Genomic DNA, 17,414 nt, shown 5'->3' on the forward strand with positions numbered 1-17,414 from the left:
TGACGGTACCCTAGCCCTCCCCACCACAGACTGACTCACCACAGTGCCACTTTGGTGGCACCCTGTCTTCTGCATGCATTGAACAGTTTGCAAAATGCAGACAGGCACATCCTCTCCCACTGGAATGAAGTTTAAGCACGTTTGTTACTGCTGTGTTTAACATGCTTCACTTTTTAAAAAAAATCCAGATGGTTTAACTCACATCTGAAGGAATCTAACCAGGCTATAAACCTGGTCAGATTTTTTGAATCCATTTTAGATTTAAACAAGTTGCTGAAATGCACCAAAGTTAGATTTCCCTACATGCAGTTAAATTTTATGGAAAGGTTGAGCTGAGTGAAGCCTCACAATTAGGGAGAGGCTTTAAAATTATACACTTGGCACTCATTAATTAAATCAAAGCCTGACTTACATTATAGGAACTGTTTTCAAGTATCACTTTGTAATGCGTGCACACACACAAAAAAAATCAACTAGTCTAATGCCTTGATTTGATTCCTTCTTACTAAGCTGGAGATACAAGAACACATACCTACATCTTGATGTTCCTATGTAGAACTGGGATTTGTTTGATAAGTAAGTAAGTAGCACATAAAAAAAAAAAACACTCCTCTAATAGCAGCAGCAAGTAGTAAGTTGCATTCACTTTTTAAATGATATTTAAGACATTTTTTTTCATTTTAACTTTTTAAATAATTTAAAAATCATTTTCTAAAGCTTTTCTTTAGCAAGAGCTACTTCAAATTACTTCTAAGTAAATGATGCATGAACATGGTAGCTACTAGTGAAGATATGAAAGGACAGCCAGACTTGGCTGCATTTAGAAAATACTATTAATGAAAACACTAGCGAAATACTCTGTTAATCTGATCTGTATTACTAGAAGACAATTTTTTCCTGTGATAAATCAAACTACAATTGCCAAATCGTTTAAAAGAAAACACTGGCAGTAAGTACTCTTTTAATAGAATTTTTTGAAGCTTTTGAGCTTTAATGCCTTCAAATAGCAAGAGCATTTTATCAAATACACAGTAAGAACCAAATTTACCTCCATTATGTACATTATATACAACTGAGGGTCAGTTCTTTCATAGTGCTTTCTTTGTAAATGGGACTCTTCATTGTCCAACATAAATGAAGAATACCTTTAATAAAACACTCGTCCAGATCCTTGGCAATAATGTAGCCTCAGCATCAGCCACTGAAAACTTCACATGTAAAAGAGAACTGACTTCTGCTTTTATTCTGTCCCACTTAAATTGTATCATGTCTAGCTTAAGGCTAATTAAAAAAAAAAAAAAGAAATGCAAGTTTTTTTTCCAGTCCGTTTTTTCTCTTGTCTGTGTCCATTTTTTTGTGGACAATGTCACACAGTAACAAGTCTCTCTTTGGAACTCTTAGTCTCTGATGGCTGGATTTTTGTAGTGTCTTGTCGAGGTAATCCATAGAGGTAAATAGAAATACACACCAGGAGAGCACCCAGGGAAAAGGTAATAGCTGAAAAAATACAAAACAGTTTAAATAATAAACACTTCCGTGTACGACAGAACATTCAGAAGACTAATTTATATGGTTTAGAGATGAAGTCTGAGTAATGGTATTTAAATTACTCAGAACGAAACAGGAAAATTAGCTGTTAGTATTAACTTGTAAAATCTAGAATCACACTGTCACTGAAAACTCTCAAGTATTTACAATCCCTATGCCAGTTCAGTTAGTCACATGTCAGCAAGAACATGGTGACGGTCAGAAAACCAAGTATAAAATGCTTCTTGCAGCTCCAGATGTGCTCTGACAGGCTTATATTTATTACATAAATTCATAAGCACATGATGGGATAAAAATAGTCTGAGTGATAAAGCATTCTGTTTGCCTTTATAAGTCTAGACACATTTGAAATGTATTATAAATGAGGCTTTCACAGAAAGACCATCAATCCATGCTTTATTTGTGTCAGCCAACAAGAACATTTCCTGTTCAGGTGAGTTTTGAAAACTGGTGGTATTTTTAATCACTTGATCTAAGGTGCTATTTTTCAGCAAAACTGTGAGGCTGTTCTCTTTATGCAACTTTCATTAAGTTTCACCTCACTAATACCGTATCAGAGTTAGTTCTTCTACCATTACACCATACCATTTCGGGTTATGGCAGCAAAGTAAAAAACAGTGAAGGACTGAGTTGGAATTACTGGATGTCAGACCTGGAACTGGGCAGGAAGAAAATCCTCTGAAGCTGCAGGACAGGCCAAAGCAATCAGCTATTTCTGCTCAGAAATATTCACTATATAAATCATGACCCCAGTCATCGTTTGAGTCACTCTCATGCATTGATGGGCACAGCAAGCAGAAAGGTACAGGTTAAATCTGCAGGGGGTATCACTTAACAGGGATGTGGCAATGCCTCAGCAGAAATAGCCAGGACATTAATTTGGCTCTGGCTATACTAAAGCCAACAAACAAGAATAACCTATCAACACAGCCTCAGTTATACAGCTAGATCAATTTGCATACTGAACAGCATCAAAAAATGATTCACGAAAAAAGCTATATAAATTGGCAAGCTATTTAAACTGGGAACAACCTTCCCTTTTGAAATTGTACGAAACATCTGAAAGATCATTAATCCCTTTGACAGTACAGGGTTGTCAAATACCTTATATAACATTTACAACATAGATAATACATTAGTGCTTATGATTCCTGGGAGAAGACTCCTCAAGTTAAAAATCAGAAAATTTCAAAGGAGGCACAAAGGATTGCCTTGGTATGACGTGTATACAGCCTGCCAAACAGGAAGGAAACATGCATATGAGAGCCAACTGACGGCCAAAAAACTGCTTACTTATCTGGAGACCGAAGAGGATGACTGATGCAACCGTAGAAAGAACAATGGCTGCTGCTGCAGAAAAGCCTTTCATAATGTTATCTGTGTACTTAACAACAACTGAAGTGTAGAGGCCACCCACACTGGCAAGAACTGGAAAGCAGACAACATGTTTCTATTAGTAAAGTAGCTGCAGGTAACAGATAGTGATACACTGTTTCATTAATGTATTCCTTGCTTGGACTATGTAGTCTAAAGCAACACACAGCAAAACTGCATGCCTGTTTGACATCTGGTACATAAAATATGACTCATGTACCTGCTCTACCTGCTATTCAGTGCTCTTTCGGCACGCTTTTAACTGAATAAGTAAATAATTCCAAAGAAAATAATAATTTAACAGTCTCTCAAAACAGGAAGAAACAGTGGGCTGAATTGCCTTTGCAGGTTCAATCACTTATACCATAGGTTAAAAAAAGCAAAACAAACTCTTGTCCCCCTCTGCAGCACTAAACCCCTGACAAAAAGTGCACGTGTGCTCCAAGGGGGAAACTCGCCCCGCTGTTATTCAGCTCGGCTGAGAGGAGATTTTTAAAGCATAGGTCAATAAATAAATAAATAAGCAAAAGCACAGAGGAAGAAAGTTGCTCCCAGCTGATAGCAAGAGAGAACATCAATTCCCTCCCTTCACCAGAAAGAAAGGCAAAACTCTTTTCAGTTGTCCCGTGTGACAGGACAAGAGGCAATGGGCAGAAATTGAAGCACAGGAAGTTCTGCCTGGACGTGAGGGGGAATTTCTTCCCTGTGAGAGTGACGGAGCACTGGCACAGGTTGCCCAGAGAGGTTGTGGAGTCTCCTTCTCTGGAGATCTTCAAGGCCCGCCTGGATGCAACCCTGTCTCACACGCTCTAGGTGACCCTGCTGAGCAGGGGGGTTGGACTAGATGATCTCCAGAGGTCCCTTCCAACCTTACCGATTCTATGATTCTATGAAAACAATATAACAAGAGCTTAAAACCACAAGATACTTACATATCACAAACCAGACGTAGTATGTATAGCCATAAAAAAATCCTTTCTCAAGAACTTGGGCTCCCTCTGACATGTAGACACCAAATAAAGTCACCACAATTCCAGATAAGTACATCTGAATATTCCTCACCCATAAGGAAGTATCTGAACTCTTTAATACCTTCTCAAAGTAAACTCCTAAAAAACGAAAAAACAAACAAAAAAAACACACACACACAAAAAACCCACTTTTCAGTAAAGATGTTTTAAAGCCAAAAGAACTATTAACTCATCTTATCTTACTGACTGCTAGGTTTCACAGAAGTTCATACAATGCCCAGTATGTTCTGCAAATGTGTCTTTGAGGATAGAATCATTTTACATACATCAAAATATACTGCATTTTATGTAACATCAAAAGTTGGACTATATGCCTTCAGAGTAGTTTCAATTGTCAATGGCTTCATTGTTAAAATTACTTCTCATTTCTATTTGGAAATAGAAACTCAGTTCCCTGAGTCCAGCAAAGTTTTTTTCTGTGCCTTTCTGCACCACAAAAAGCCTTTTACCTTGGCACCTGGTATCTTATCTTCAGGATGGTATTTATGTATTTCAGTGTGAGGTAGAATGATTCCCCCCCCCATCAGGATATTCAGCAGTATCAAATCAAAACCTTCACAAAACGGGAACTATATTACATCAGTACTGAGACTGCAAATTCCTTTGAAACCTTGTGAAACCTTGTGCTTATAGAGTGCTTGGCATAATGGAGGCACATTCTGCAGTCACAGCTTCAAGGGGTTAAAACAGCAAGTAAAGAATTTATATTCTGCATTATTTGAACTCCCTACCTACCTTTTCATTATTCAACAGGATGTGTATGTCAGATTAACAGGCCGGTATTTGACCATATCACCACTAGCTATCATTTAACTACTGCTGCTAATACCAGGACTCTTCTAATCTCTAGAATTTCCTCTGCATTTCAAAATCTATACAACAATTTGCAGGACTCAGATCTCATTCATTTCTATGACTTTCTGGTGCAAGTCCTATTGATTAAATGTTTATTGGTAATTAACTTTGCCCAAGATTCTTCATATAACGTAAGAAAACTATATGACTTTTTTTTTGTTTCTAATTCTGAACAAATATTCAGCATCAACAATTCTATCACTCCATCTTGTCACAGGCCCACATAATTACCAAGTATTCTTCTGGTCCTAATAAAGTGTAGAGACAGTAAGTTCACATGACTGCCTCTATCAGTATTTATTCTTAGCAATTTAATATATATGAATTTGAATTACTAATTAAATTAATTATATGAAACTTGAAATTTTCAATACTATTCTTCCCCAACTGTTAGCTTTACTGCTGAACAGGGGCAGCACAGAGATCAGGCCTATGCGTTAGAAGTCCTGGATCAGTGCTGGATCCTCCCAAAATCACTGAGTTAGTTTCAAGGAAAGTCTTGCTGCTTTTAAACTCATTAAAAACAACTCATAATTCAATACAATATATATTAAATACATTTAGTGAATAAAGTAGCTGGAGAACAGATCATAGTTCAGGTCTTTAAACACTAAAAGCTAAGCAAGGAAATAGGATATTATCTCACACAAAAACACATTTTTAAAAGTCTAAACAGTATCAAAAAAACCCAGTCTTGTTAACAACTGTAGCGCTTAAAAAATCCACAGGGTTTTTTCTTGGGTTTTCTGCCTTATTTATAGAACACAACCAGATTCATTCAATTTACCAGGAATTCTGCTCAAGTGTGAACTATACTTGTAAACTGTATAAAATATGAAAACAATAACTAAGCCAATGAAATAATGTTTTCAAATTTCTAAGAGTAAGTACATGAAAATCACTATATTATATTAGGCAAGACATTGGAAAAGGTGGATGATGTTTAAGACAGATTATTCTTCAGTACTGTTTCAAGTCACAAGGGATCTGTCATTCTATATCTGTCCAAAACACTTCATTATTGGGTCCTCAGATACTTGGAAATCATTAGAGGATCAGCAGTTTGAAGGAAGATTATTTTCCATCTCTGAGGGACAAAAACACGTAACTTTTTGGCCTTAGTTGAAATTATATAAAACACTTAATATGATCAGTCCAGAAACTGAAGTTTTGATGCCAAAATAACTTCTTCATATTGTGGGTGGGGAAGGAGGAGGAGGAAATGAGTTCAATAGGATTTATGTTTTCAACATATGAAGGCCCAAGGGAACCAGGAGCTCTGTGAATGAGCTATTCTGTCTTCCCAGATGCCTTAAAGCTTCAGCTGACAGTCAGAAAAAACCCAAGCTGCAATACTTTTGCTGGAGAAGAAAGCTGTATGCCTCTCATACTTCTAGAGCAGCCCTCATCATTCCTTTAAAGGTCTGAATTTGCTGACTTTTAGAGGTACAGCTATTCACCTATATTATCAGAGAAACAGAGAGCTTTAGGAGACTCAGCAGGCTTCACTGTGAATGCTGTATTTTGTCTCAAGGCTTGGGAACATCTATGAGAATTAGTAAGTTTTGTTCCTTCCAGGAAACATTGTGTGAGCTCTGCATAGTCTTATTATTTTTTCTTCAAAGTGGCCATTTCAGCTAAAAAAAAAGCCAAAGACAGACAAATCTTTCCTCCCTTTTCTCCCTGCTAACTAGAGTGTTTTCCGTGAGTAACAAGGAGCACGTATCCACAGCACAAGATGACGCTTACAGAATTGTATGGTGCTAGAGGTAGGTGATAATACCTTGTTTTCTTGTGGGGGAGGGAGAGTCTAGTTCCTAGCCAGAAAAAAAATGTCCCTGAATTCAAAAAGTCAAATTTCAGATTAAGCAGTAATCGTATTTCCTTATTTTTGAGCACCAGCTCACTTGTCCTCAGGTTCTTGTCTCCCTCTGCAGAAGCAAGAAAGAAAAACTACTCTAAGGCGAAATGCTGTTTGTAAAGAAATGCTTTAGCAGTGCATCTAGGTTTCCTACTACTCATCTTCCTCCCTACCTTACTTATGGCCCCCACATCTCAGTTAGATTTATCACCTACAGGACTCTAGCAATGTGTATTTTAGGGGATGACCAAACAGAAAAAGGAAAAAAAAAATAGAGTGAGGAGCTAAATCCAAGTTTTTTATGCGATCATCACCAAAAAAAAGAACTATTCACTGCGAAGCCAACTTTGTAAAATGAATGTACACTAATAAGCTGTACTGAGCAAGTCATTACAGAGGTTCCCCTCACTCTTACTCTAAGGATTTGAAAGATTCTTCCATGTGCAAGCCAGCCTTCTGAGTTGCATCAGGTAAAACCAACAGTACACGCTCCTAGGCATCTGTTTCACAAGTAAAGTAATCACGTCATAAATCTGGTTTATAATTACCTCCAGCAGAAGGTAATTATGGGCAGAGGGGATGAAGTCCTTAATATCTTGCTGATCAACAAAGATAGTTAACTACTGTAAAATTTTATATTTTACACATCATGAATGACCCAGTCCTCTTGATGAGCTTGCATACTGAAATAATACTTTACCTGCAAATCCTGAACATAATACAGCAACTGCAATTGCTCCAAACCCTAGCCATGGATTCTGCTCCACCTGCAACATCAATCGTTAATTTAAAAAAATGCAACACTTCAGTAATTTACAATAATCAATTCCAGAGCTGTTCAATATGTGAAAATTATTATCCTCTCATTACAGTATAAAATGTATTTGGTTAGCTACAGCTGCCCTGCAGACTAGCTCTGTAGAGTTATGAGAGTTAACTGTGGTGTTTCATTTTCCACATGTACTTTTACCAGTCTTTGCTCTGCTCAGAGGCACTGTCTGCTTGGCTGTGGCCAGTCTTTTCAGGTGTATGACCTTCCTTTCCTATTAATGGTGAAGACCAGCAACTAAAACCTAAGAAACAAAAGACACTTGTTTTTTTCCTAGAATGGAATTAATTTAATGTCTCTAAAAGGGTATGCTTAAATGACATGTCCATGCCCACAAAGTCATTGGAGCTTCATTTTTAATTCCACAAGTGCTTCAATTCCAAGTTTTCTGCTCCAACAATTACAATGCTACCAAGGCCAACTGCCAGAAATAATATATTACTCAAATATTTCTATGATGTTGCATTGCCATTAGACTGATTACGACAACTGTGGTAATTTATACTAATTGTAGCAATCACTTGCCTTTCCAACAAATGAGACTAGAGCAATACCACAAGCCTGTCTAAACTGGTGTACAATAAATTTGAAAGTAAAAGATCAAGCTAATGTTTATGTTGTAAATGAAGTGGCTGCAAATAGGAAATGGATACTGTTCTGTGGAATGTCAGAGGCATTACTGTATTCCCCAGCTACTGTGAAGTGAAATAGAATAAGCTGCCTCAAGCCTTGTTTATCATGAAATGGTGACATGTAAACTCTTACCTGTACTTTCGTAGCCTGAGCAGGCTTCCACTGCACAAGTGTAACACCACCACACAGCATAAAGACAGAGAACCACTGCAATTTGCTAAGGGAGCGGCTTAGCATTAAGACTGTACATAAAGCAGTACAAGGGATCTTCAACTGATATGTCACCTGAAGAAAAAGGGAACATAGCAAACAGTATTTGGTTTTATGAACTCCTCCAAAATAAGAAAATAAAATAGTGAATTCAACTAGAGAATGACAAATAAAATTTTATATTCATTGATTTCCCATAGAGCTTTCTTTATCTTTGCCATTTTCAATTACAATAATGTGAATTTTAAATCTCCAGCAGTGAGTGGGTGAGCTCAGAAAACTGCACTGGGAGCACTACAACATGCTCTGCATATAACAAAGCACCATTTGGCTTTTACACTAAAGCTGAAGAGAGAACCGTGTTAGGTAGACAGATACCTAATATGCATGCCTCATGAAACAGTGAAGAGAAACTTATTTACAGATCAGCTACATTAAAAAAAAAAAAAAGGCCAATTACCTGGTAGACTGCTGCATCCAAGTTGCTAAGAGCCACAAAAGCCATATTGTTTTGGAGTGCATACACCAAGGATGGAACACTTAATTTTAGTAATTCCTTAGGACTTCCTAATACATTTTCTTTTAAAGATGTTATTAACCTTGCAAGACTTCCAGTTTCTCTGCAAAATAAAATATTAATTCCCCTGGTATTTGAAAACAGAAATCAATTCAATGAATCATTTGGAAAGGCTGAGAATTTGTTCTTAATAATTGGTTAATTTTTCCTTTAACGAGCAGAAAGTTTAACTGGAAAAATCAGAGAGGTTCTCAACAAGTAGAATCCACTGAAGGAGAAAAAGACATTCTGGAATTGGGAGCTTAGATGCATTAGTGTGTAACAAATTCAACAACCATAAACACTGCAGTGGAATAAGTGAACAGGGAGTGGGGACAGAAGGTCAGAAGGTTGCCCACTTTTTTTTTTTTTTTTTTCTTAATATTTGGGTCTTAGGTCAAATGTCTGTCATTTTCCAGCTCCTCTTTAAACTAGAAGTGAAATTCCTGCCTGTGGTGCTGCCATGGCCCTCACAATACAGGAAAGAGACAAAACCAAAAAGACTACACCCTTGCACTCCCGAGTCTGCAGCACTTCCCACCTTTAAGCCAGCCCCAGGAAGCTGAGGCAGAAGCTGAGCCCGCAGCAGACACGGATAGGCAGAGTGCATGGCAGCTGCCTGTCCCCTTGCGCCTTTGCATGCCTCTGCCACGCAAGTACAGCGTGTGAGGGAGAGCGGGCAATGGGGAAGAATGTGTCAGTTCCTGCTCCTTGCCCTCTTCTGCAGCTTATTAAAATCTGACCTCTGCATCACTAGTCCTCCTTTACTATTCATACACCAAGCTGACATTTCTTGTCTCCTTGTCCCTGCTACCAGAGTCCTCAAATTCCCTTCTCAGCTCTCCCTTAGACCCACAGTCCCCCTTTCCATTTTTCTCCTATTTGGCCACTGACAAAAGCATCAGCATCCAAAATCACTTCTCTCTCCTCCCAATTACTCCACAGGCCTCTCAACTGCATTCCTCTGCCACTCTTTAAATTTTAACACTCATTATGCTTCCCCCATGCGTGTATATAAACACATGGTTCACATTCTCCTCAGAGCCCTGAGAGCCCAATTCCACACGTTTCACTCATGTGCCACCTTCTTTCTTCCTACAACTGCACGTTACCTGTCCCAAACCCCTAATACGCAAAATTAGCAATCTTTCAACTCTCCAGGCTTCCAGGCTCCTTTGCAAACTCCACAGTTCCTGCATATTCTCTACTTCTGATTCCTCCTGACTCCGTGCTACAGACTCTTAAGCTTTGCCTCTCCAAAGATGTGCGCCTCTGTCATCTCCTGATCCTTCCATCCAACTTTCCCCCCTCTCTTGCCTTACTCGGTGCCTGATGCCCAGGACACATCTCTTATTCTCCTTCTTTTTTAATGAGAGCTAGGCTAGAACAGTCTTTATTGGATACAGGCAGCTGCAGAGAGCAGCCACAAAAAGCAGTGTCAGTGGCAGCACATTTACCAGAGGCAAGTATGGTTTCCTGCACTTCCCACTGTACAAGCAAGACCACATGCAGAACTTTCCTAACCTAAAGAGAAATTCTACATGGGGCCAGATTTGCTGACACTAAGTGAATCACTTATCTGTCTTCTGCAAGACATGTCTGGCTAACAGGAGACAGCCCCAAATACAAAAATCTGCAGAGTAGTAGTACGCTACAAGGAAGAGGAAAAGTTCATGCTACAGATGACCACTGTTGATTGCACAAGATATGGAACTGCATAAAATGTTGTGAGTTACCTAAATTATAGAAAAAAAGTATCAGTTTATTCCTCAATTAATTTCTCATACTTCCTTGGCACAGGGAGGTGAAGATCTAGAGAGAAACCTAGAACCGCTGGTAATAATGCAAGTACAGCTTACGTACACAATATCATCTATTTCAAATGTCTGTTGAATACAAAAATAAGATTTGAACTATACCTACTTCTTTTCCAAATCATGCTCAATTAATTAACTGATCACACATTCAAACTCAAACCAAAGCAGTAACAGCTATTAATGTCTACTTCTGACTTCTGTCATGGAATTTCATCAATGAAAAATAACTATTGCATTTTCCCTTCAGTTTTTCACTTTCAGTTTTTATCTAATAGCTCACCTTTGCAGTGGGTTTACTTTCTGGAGCATGTACTCAAAAATTTCTAACTGTAAGTTGAATTCAGTACAAATATCATGTTTAGATCAATTTAAATCTACACAAAAAAAATTATAAAAATTTTCTCTGTATATAGCTTATAATACAAAATAAGGTGCTCAGAGATGTACACTGCACAACCAAAATGAGGAAGTAAAAATGATTTGGCTTGAATTCAACTTTCTTAATGTTTCTTTATATTTGACTTGGAAAAATGGTTCAATTTTCTTCATAGGTGTGAACAAATAAGAGATACATATAGCAATCAGTTCTGTAACTTAAATATACATTTGTTTAAAAAGCTTAAGTTAAAACTAGAGTTTGCAAATCAGCTGCAAACCGATTGCAAACTTGCAAAATTGATCCATTGCTAAGAAATAACGTATCATCTAAGAACTAAAAAAGCATAACTATCTAATGGTCAACTAAACTTTAAATAAATATGAGAAGTTGAGTCATTTCTCCTAATATTGAATAAATAATTACACAGCTTAAAACTATCATAACCTTCCCTTTTGAAGGGCAACCTTTTGGCATTCATTCATTCATTCATTCGATATACTCTAGAGGAGAAACCCCAAAAGTAAACACAGCAAAGGCATCATGTAAGAATACCTAAGAAAACAAATTCTTTAACTGGAACAATTTAAAAATCAAACTACTTCAGTATCTTGTATATTGCCGTAATAATCTGGCTGCTTCAGCAATAGAGAGGTACTCAAATGTATCCAACAGTACTGAACAAATGGTTTGTCCTCTACCTTTTAATGGTTATTAAAACTACCAAGGTACCTCCTCTCCCACAAGACAAAGTAAATAGTTAGAAATTTTAAAGGAAGCTGTCAAACAGACTCTGCAAGAAACTATGCTGGAACTTACAGTATTAACATATCCATAACTGACCTAAAATGGGAGATTACTATCAAACTGCTAAATTTTGCTGCTTATGCTACATTAAGCAGAATTCACCTGATCTTTTGCCATCCGAGAAACAGCTTTCTAGTCATCTAGGCAGTAAAAGAAGGATTCAAATCCACCAGCAAGTGAGACATCCTATCAACTCTCTCTCGCTTTTATATAAAAAAGACTAGCTGACCAGATCAGAATAGATATTATAACCTTCGAAAAGATAGGCTAGTCAGATTAATCCTGTTTTAAGTGAATGGACTCTAAAATGACAAATGAAACTCAATATCAATACACACAAAATAATCACAGGAGATAACAACCCCAAAATCGAGCAATAAGCTCTAAACTAGTTATTGATCTGCGGGGAAAAGATGTGACTACTTCTCAAAAAGTGTCAGGTCAAGGTCTAACTGTATTCAGAGAAATGAACAGAATGTTATGAATTCTTAGGAAAGGAACTGAGACCAAGACAGAAAGTATCTTTACTTCTCTGCATAATGCCACAGTATGTGCAGCATCCTGAATGCTGCATGCAACTCTGGATCCTATTTCAAAAGGAATGTAACAATACTGGAAAACCTGATGAGAAGGATGCAAGAATGATCACAGAGAAATTAGACTATGACTCCTTAGCTGGGAAGAGAGGTGAGTGATGAAAATACAATACAGATCTGCAGAGATACAAAAATAAAAATGGTAAATATGAAGACACAAAAATTATTCATTATGTTTTTTAATACAAGAAGAGAACATCTGGGGAAATCATTACGTAAATTGCTTATATCAAAGTACTTTTCATATACTGTATAATTATACTGCAGAACTTATTTCATAGATGTTATAGCGACTAACAGTTCAAAAGAGAAATTGGACAGTCTCTCAGTGGACAGGATCATTAGGGGCTACAAACACAGTGTGCACCGACACAGCCTGAGAAATCTATAAGCATCTGACTGCCACCAGCTAAGGAAGAGTCAGTTTGTGCTTGCCCTATCGCTTATCCTCCTTTCCTAAGGATCCAGTACTGGCTACTATCAATGGGAGGATAGAGGGCCACATGGCCTTTTGCCTGTGCAGGGCTATTCTAACAAGTATAACAGACTTCTGCATTAAAAGTAAATGTCTTAAATTATTTCAGTCAAAAAGACAATTCATACTTTCAATGAAACAGAATATAATTGACCCTTAACAAAAGACATTACTTACCCTGCTGCAACAAGGCCTCTTGGGGATACTGTAGACAGCCTAAGTCCCACATACACAAGAACAGATTTGGGAAGCTACACCTGAAGGTATGGCTTACCATATCCCACCCACAGGTCCTTCATTATTCAGAGACCTTGGCTGCTGAAGTCTCCAAAAAGCAGACTGGATCAGGATCACTGGATCCACACTGGCCACAACATTGTGAGAATCACAGTGCAACCATTCATCAGCAGACACCTCTGATAATAGTCTGTGTAGACAGAGTGAAGAGCCTAGGATGCATAAAAAAAATACAAAACTGCTCTTCCAAATTTGGCACCAGTCACATTTGCCTCTTCTAATGCATTATATTTAACATTAAAAAAAAAAAAAAGAAAGAAAAGAAAAGAAGAAGCTGTTTGCTACAGCTGCTTTCTAAAGCAAAATACTATTTTGATGTTAAGAAGAAAAGGTCTGATAAAAAACAGAAATACACTATGCGAGTTCATGATCCTCTATCACAAAACAGACAGGCCTTCTGATGTACCAAAACTCACAAAGAGAGAGGTAGAGACCCTTGAAAGAACTAATTCTACCAAAATAGTAAGAATTGGGATTTGGAAATGTCCAGAGTATAAAGATGCTTCCATGGAACTTAGGGAAAATGAGAAGTAAGACAGCTGACTGATGGCCTCCATATGTCTTCAGTATTCATATAAGTACACAACTTCTACTCCTGTTAGAGTTTCTGCAATCCAGAATGCCACTTACTCCAGTCTTTCCACTTTAACTCCTTGGGTTAATGGTGGCAGCAAAATGTCTGTCCCTAATATTGTTCAGAGAAATTTATTAGTAGGAACAGTCCAATTTTTATGTAACTTTGAAAGGCACAGCCCTTTGTCAAGCTTTCATGTACACTAGTATTCTAAAGACCCAGCACACCACTGATAATCCATGTTGACATTTTGAATCCATTCCAAGGCATACAAATATAGAAAATATGCAGAAAGGACACACCTGAATATTGTGCTGTTTACATAGCAGTTTCAGTTGAGAAGGTTTCACAGGCCTTGTGACCTGCTCTAAAATGACTCCTCCACAGCATAATTCTCCACTTATATTTGCAAATGCACCTGCACCTCAGATACTTGAGAGTCTGAGGTTAGACGTACGGATTCATTTTCAAAATACTAATTAACATTCACATACTTACTTCGCCAAGATGCCCACACTTAATAATAATTTGATAATTTCAGTGATGCACACAGCTGTAGTTGAAAAGTAGAGTTCTGTTTCTACTGTCCGTGTGTAGCGCAATGCTACTGTGTATGTTGCAGCAACTAGGGTCATCACTGTGAGGCAGTACAACTTGAACGGCAAGCTGACATTTTCTGAAAGAAAACAGAGATGATAACTCAGCAGACCCTTCGTTTTAATTTATGAATTTGCATGGGATGTTCTCCAGTTGTATGATTAGACCAAATACTATCAGGATAGTGAATAATAGCTCTGGCGTTGTGAAATACTTCTATAAAGATCTAAGTTAAATATTAAAGATTTTTCTTGAAGAAGATTGTATAGGAATTCTAAATACATTTGATAATAGTCTGACAGTAAGCGTTCAGTCTGAAACAACAGTCAGTCTTCTCTATATAAGTACACTGAAGTCTGACATGAAGTGTCAGACTAGTTAAAGTAAAGAGAGAGGAAAAATTCAGTGTTAGTAAAGAAGGGAATTAATCCAGCAAACTTTGACAGACAAGGCAGCACTTTCCTCAGCCTTATTTTTCACTGAAGTTAGTATGAGAAGAGAAATTTCATCAGAATGGTGATGGGACTTCACACAAACAGGCCTTTTTTGAAAAATTATCCCATACAGAAATACTAAGCTATTTAAGTAAATTAAACAATTCAAGGACTACATATCATCTATGTTATCTACAGACAGTTGATACAGTCACTCCACTCTAAAGCCTGGGAGTTTTACAGTACAGACAAAGCCAATGGCATAGTCTGGCCACAGTGTCAGAATGGTAAAGACTACATCTATACTAGTGAAAACACTAGCATCTGATTAAACACAACTTCTGTGTATGAAACCATCATCTATAATGGGAGAAATCCGTGAATATGTTGAGTAACTTAGTGACAAAGCCTTTTTTCAAATTAGCAAAGTATTCTTTGCTACATATGGCATCTGGTGGATGGATGTTCATTGTTCAGTAACATCTTTTATGGCATTATCTGTCATGTTCTGAATATTCTAAAGAAATGTTATTCAATTGGCCAAAGTTTATGTACCTCTGGCGACTAAGCAATGAGCTAACAGTACGTCACTCCAGGCAGATTGATAACAACTTTATTCATTTAATATGGGTATGAATTGCTGAATCCAGGATGTAATGATTTGTTTCATTTTTCTTTCAAGTCAGTGAAGTCTTCCATTGCATAACATTTCTGAAAGGTACAGTTAATACACCCTGCTGCTGTAATTATTTAAATTAGCTGCTTCCTTGTAGATAAAAATCTTATCCACGTCAGTAACCACTTTAAAAGGTAAATCCAATTAGGTTTTGGACGAACGATGTTTAAAAGAGACTTACAAGTTATAAGCCATTTTAAAATTAAGTTCGGATTGCATTACGGGGCAGGAGGAATCTAAGGGCATAACAACCAGGAAATAAAACGAACCCAGTCCAGTTTTACCTAAAGAAAGCGACATGCAAAAAAAATACAATTCACAACATTGTTTCTGACAGCACTAAAATAGCATTAACAACGTCCCTTATTTATTATATGTTAAGAGTTTATGTCTATTCCTACTGAAATAAGAAATTAAATTTAATGTTCTTCTACACTAACTGGTCTTTTTAAAAAGTTTTTTTTTAAGTTTCAATTCAGCAAAGTTTGCAAATTTGAGTAAACCCAATGCACCAGGGCATGATAATGAAACCAGTAACTCCCACAGAGAGTTCTAGCAGTATGGTAAAAACTATTTTTAGTTCGTTTTCAACTAACCAGATTATTCTCCCAGCCAGGGTCACAGTATGTCTGGATCAATACCAGTGCAGCACTGGACAACAGAAGGTGAGCACAACTGGGGAGCACATCTCTTCTGCTGACAGCCCTAACTTACACCAGCTTAAAAATAAATAAGTAAACAAAAATAAAGAGGTGGAAGCCGCAAACTAAGCTGTTGTTTCTCTGCCTGTGTTTCTCTCCTGGGCTTAAGTGAATCGCATTGAATTGAAACAATTTCTAGGGAAGGCACCAGACAGGCCTTAGGACATAAACGTGGGCTTCCTACATCTCTCCAGAGCAATCCAGCCACGCTGCCAAGACTCTTTAAATAGCCACCTGGGGCCAGACCAGGCCTGCGAAGCACTGTCAGCAGCCTGCCAAGCACAGCTGCGGCAGCGCACACCTCAGGTCCGCCTCGCGCGGCGCACGCTGCAAGAAGCTCCCCTCTCTCCTTCTCCTGGCCACCTTCTTCCTAGTTTCCCCACCTTTTTGTTCGCAGGGCAGCCACCGCCTTCCTCAGCGGTGCGAAGCCGCTCGGGGCGCCGCCACACCGCCGCTCAGGGCGGGCTACGCCCAGGGCTCCCCCCCAACCCTCGCGCGGCCGGGCCTCGCAGCGGGGCAGCCCGCGGCCGCTCGGGCCCCGCGCGTAACCGCCACGGCCTGGCGCGCGGCGGCGAGAGCCGTTACACGAGGCGGGAAGCGGCGCGCGCGGGGGGCGCCGCTCCTCTGCGCGCCCTCTCCCCCCATTCCGCCCCCGCGGTGGTCGCGCCCGGCGCGGCCACCACCCCCTTCCCCCGCGGCCAGGGCGGTTCCATTCGCTGGGGGGGAGGGAGGGGAGCCGACGGCGCTCAGGTCGCGTTTCGTCTTGGGGGGCGGGTGGGCGGAATTGTTCCCCTTCTCCTCCCGTACGGCCCTGCCGAAGGCCACGGTGCCCCTGCGCTCCCGCCCGCCCCGCCGCTGCCTGCCCCGCTCACCTTTCGGGGGCGACATCGTGCCCGGAGAGGGCGGGTGCCGCCGCCACCACCGCGGCGTCGCCGCCGGAGCCGCCGCGCCTCCCCACTCACCATAGAGAGCGGCGGCGGCGCCGGCTAGAGCGCCCCGCCCCCTCTTTCACCATAGAGTCGGAGGCCGGGCGGGCGCCCTGCGGGCCGCGCTTCACGCGGGGTTTCGCTCGGGGAGCAGCGTCGGCCCGGCCCGCCCAGGCGCGCGCGCGCCGCGGGCGCCGCGCCTCGGTGGGTGTTAGGGAGCTTGCGCTGGGGCTGAGGAAGG

At 39.6% G+C, this 17,414-nt stretch overlaps 1 protein-coding gene across 2 annotated transcripts; it reads right to left on the reverse strand.

Moving 5' to 3' along the window:
* Positions 1–854: 854 nt before the first annotated feature.
* On the reverse strand, positions 855–17,224 carry SLC35A1 (solute carrier family 35 member A1). Of its 2 annotated transcripts, none has more exons than XM_062571033.1 (8): positions 17,120–17,224; positions 14,338–14,515; positions 8,802–8,961; positions 8,264–8,416; positions 7,370–7,436; positions 3,855–4,031; positions 2,842–2,976; positions 855–1,497 (listed from the first exon to the last, which is right to left on the reverse strand). In XM_062571033.1, exons 1-8 carry the CDS (start codon positions 17,133–17,135, stop codon positions 1,367–1,369), a joined length of 1,017 nt encoding a protein of 338 aa, XP_062427017.1. In that variant the 5' UTR covers positions 17,136–17,224; the 3' UTR covers positions 855–1,366. The 2 variants fall into 2 exon arrangements, with proteins under 2 accessions (XP_062427017.1, XP_062427018.1); XM_062571034.1 differs by lacking the exon at positions 17,120–17,224 and adding an exon at positions 16,631–16,671.
* Between the last annotated feature and the right edge of the window lie 190 nt (positions 17,225–17,414).

The sequence above is a fragment of the Rhea pennata genome, chromosome 3 (genome assembly GCF_028389875.1).
Source record: "Rhea pennata isolate bPtePen1 chromosome 3, bPtePen1.pri, whole genome shotgun sequence".
Lineage (NCBI taxonomy): Eukaryota > Metazoa > Chordata > Aves > Rheiformes > Rheidae > Rhea > Rhea pennata.

What these genes read in the sequence shown, in the direction of transcription:
- SLC35A1 (XM_062571033.1), bottom strand. An exon ending in TGGATGCAGCAGTCTACCAG is followed by an intron (nt 8,417 to 8,801) that starts GTAATTGGCCTT and finishes CTTTTTCTTCAG; the next exon opens with GTGACATATCAGTTGAAGAT. An exon ending in CCTCTTCGGTCTCCAGATAA is followed by an intron (nt 1,498 to 2,841) that starts GTAAGCAGTTTT and finishes GTATTTTTTCAG; the next exon opens with CTATTACCTTTTCCCTGGGT.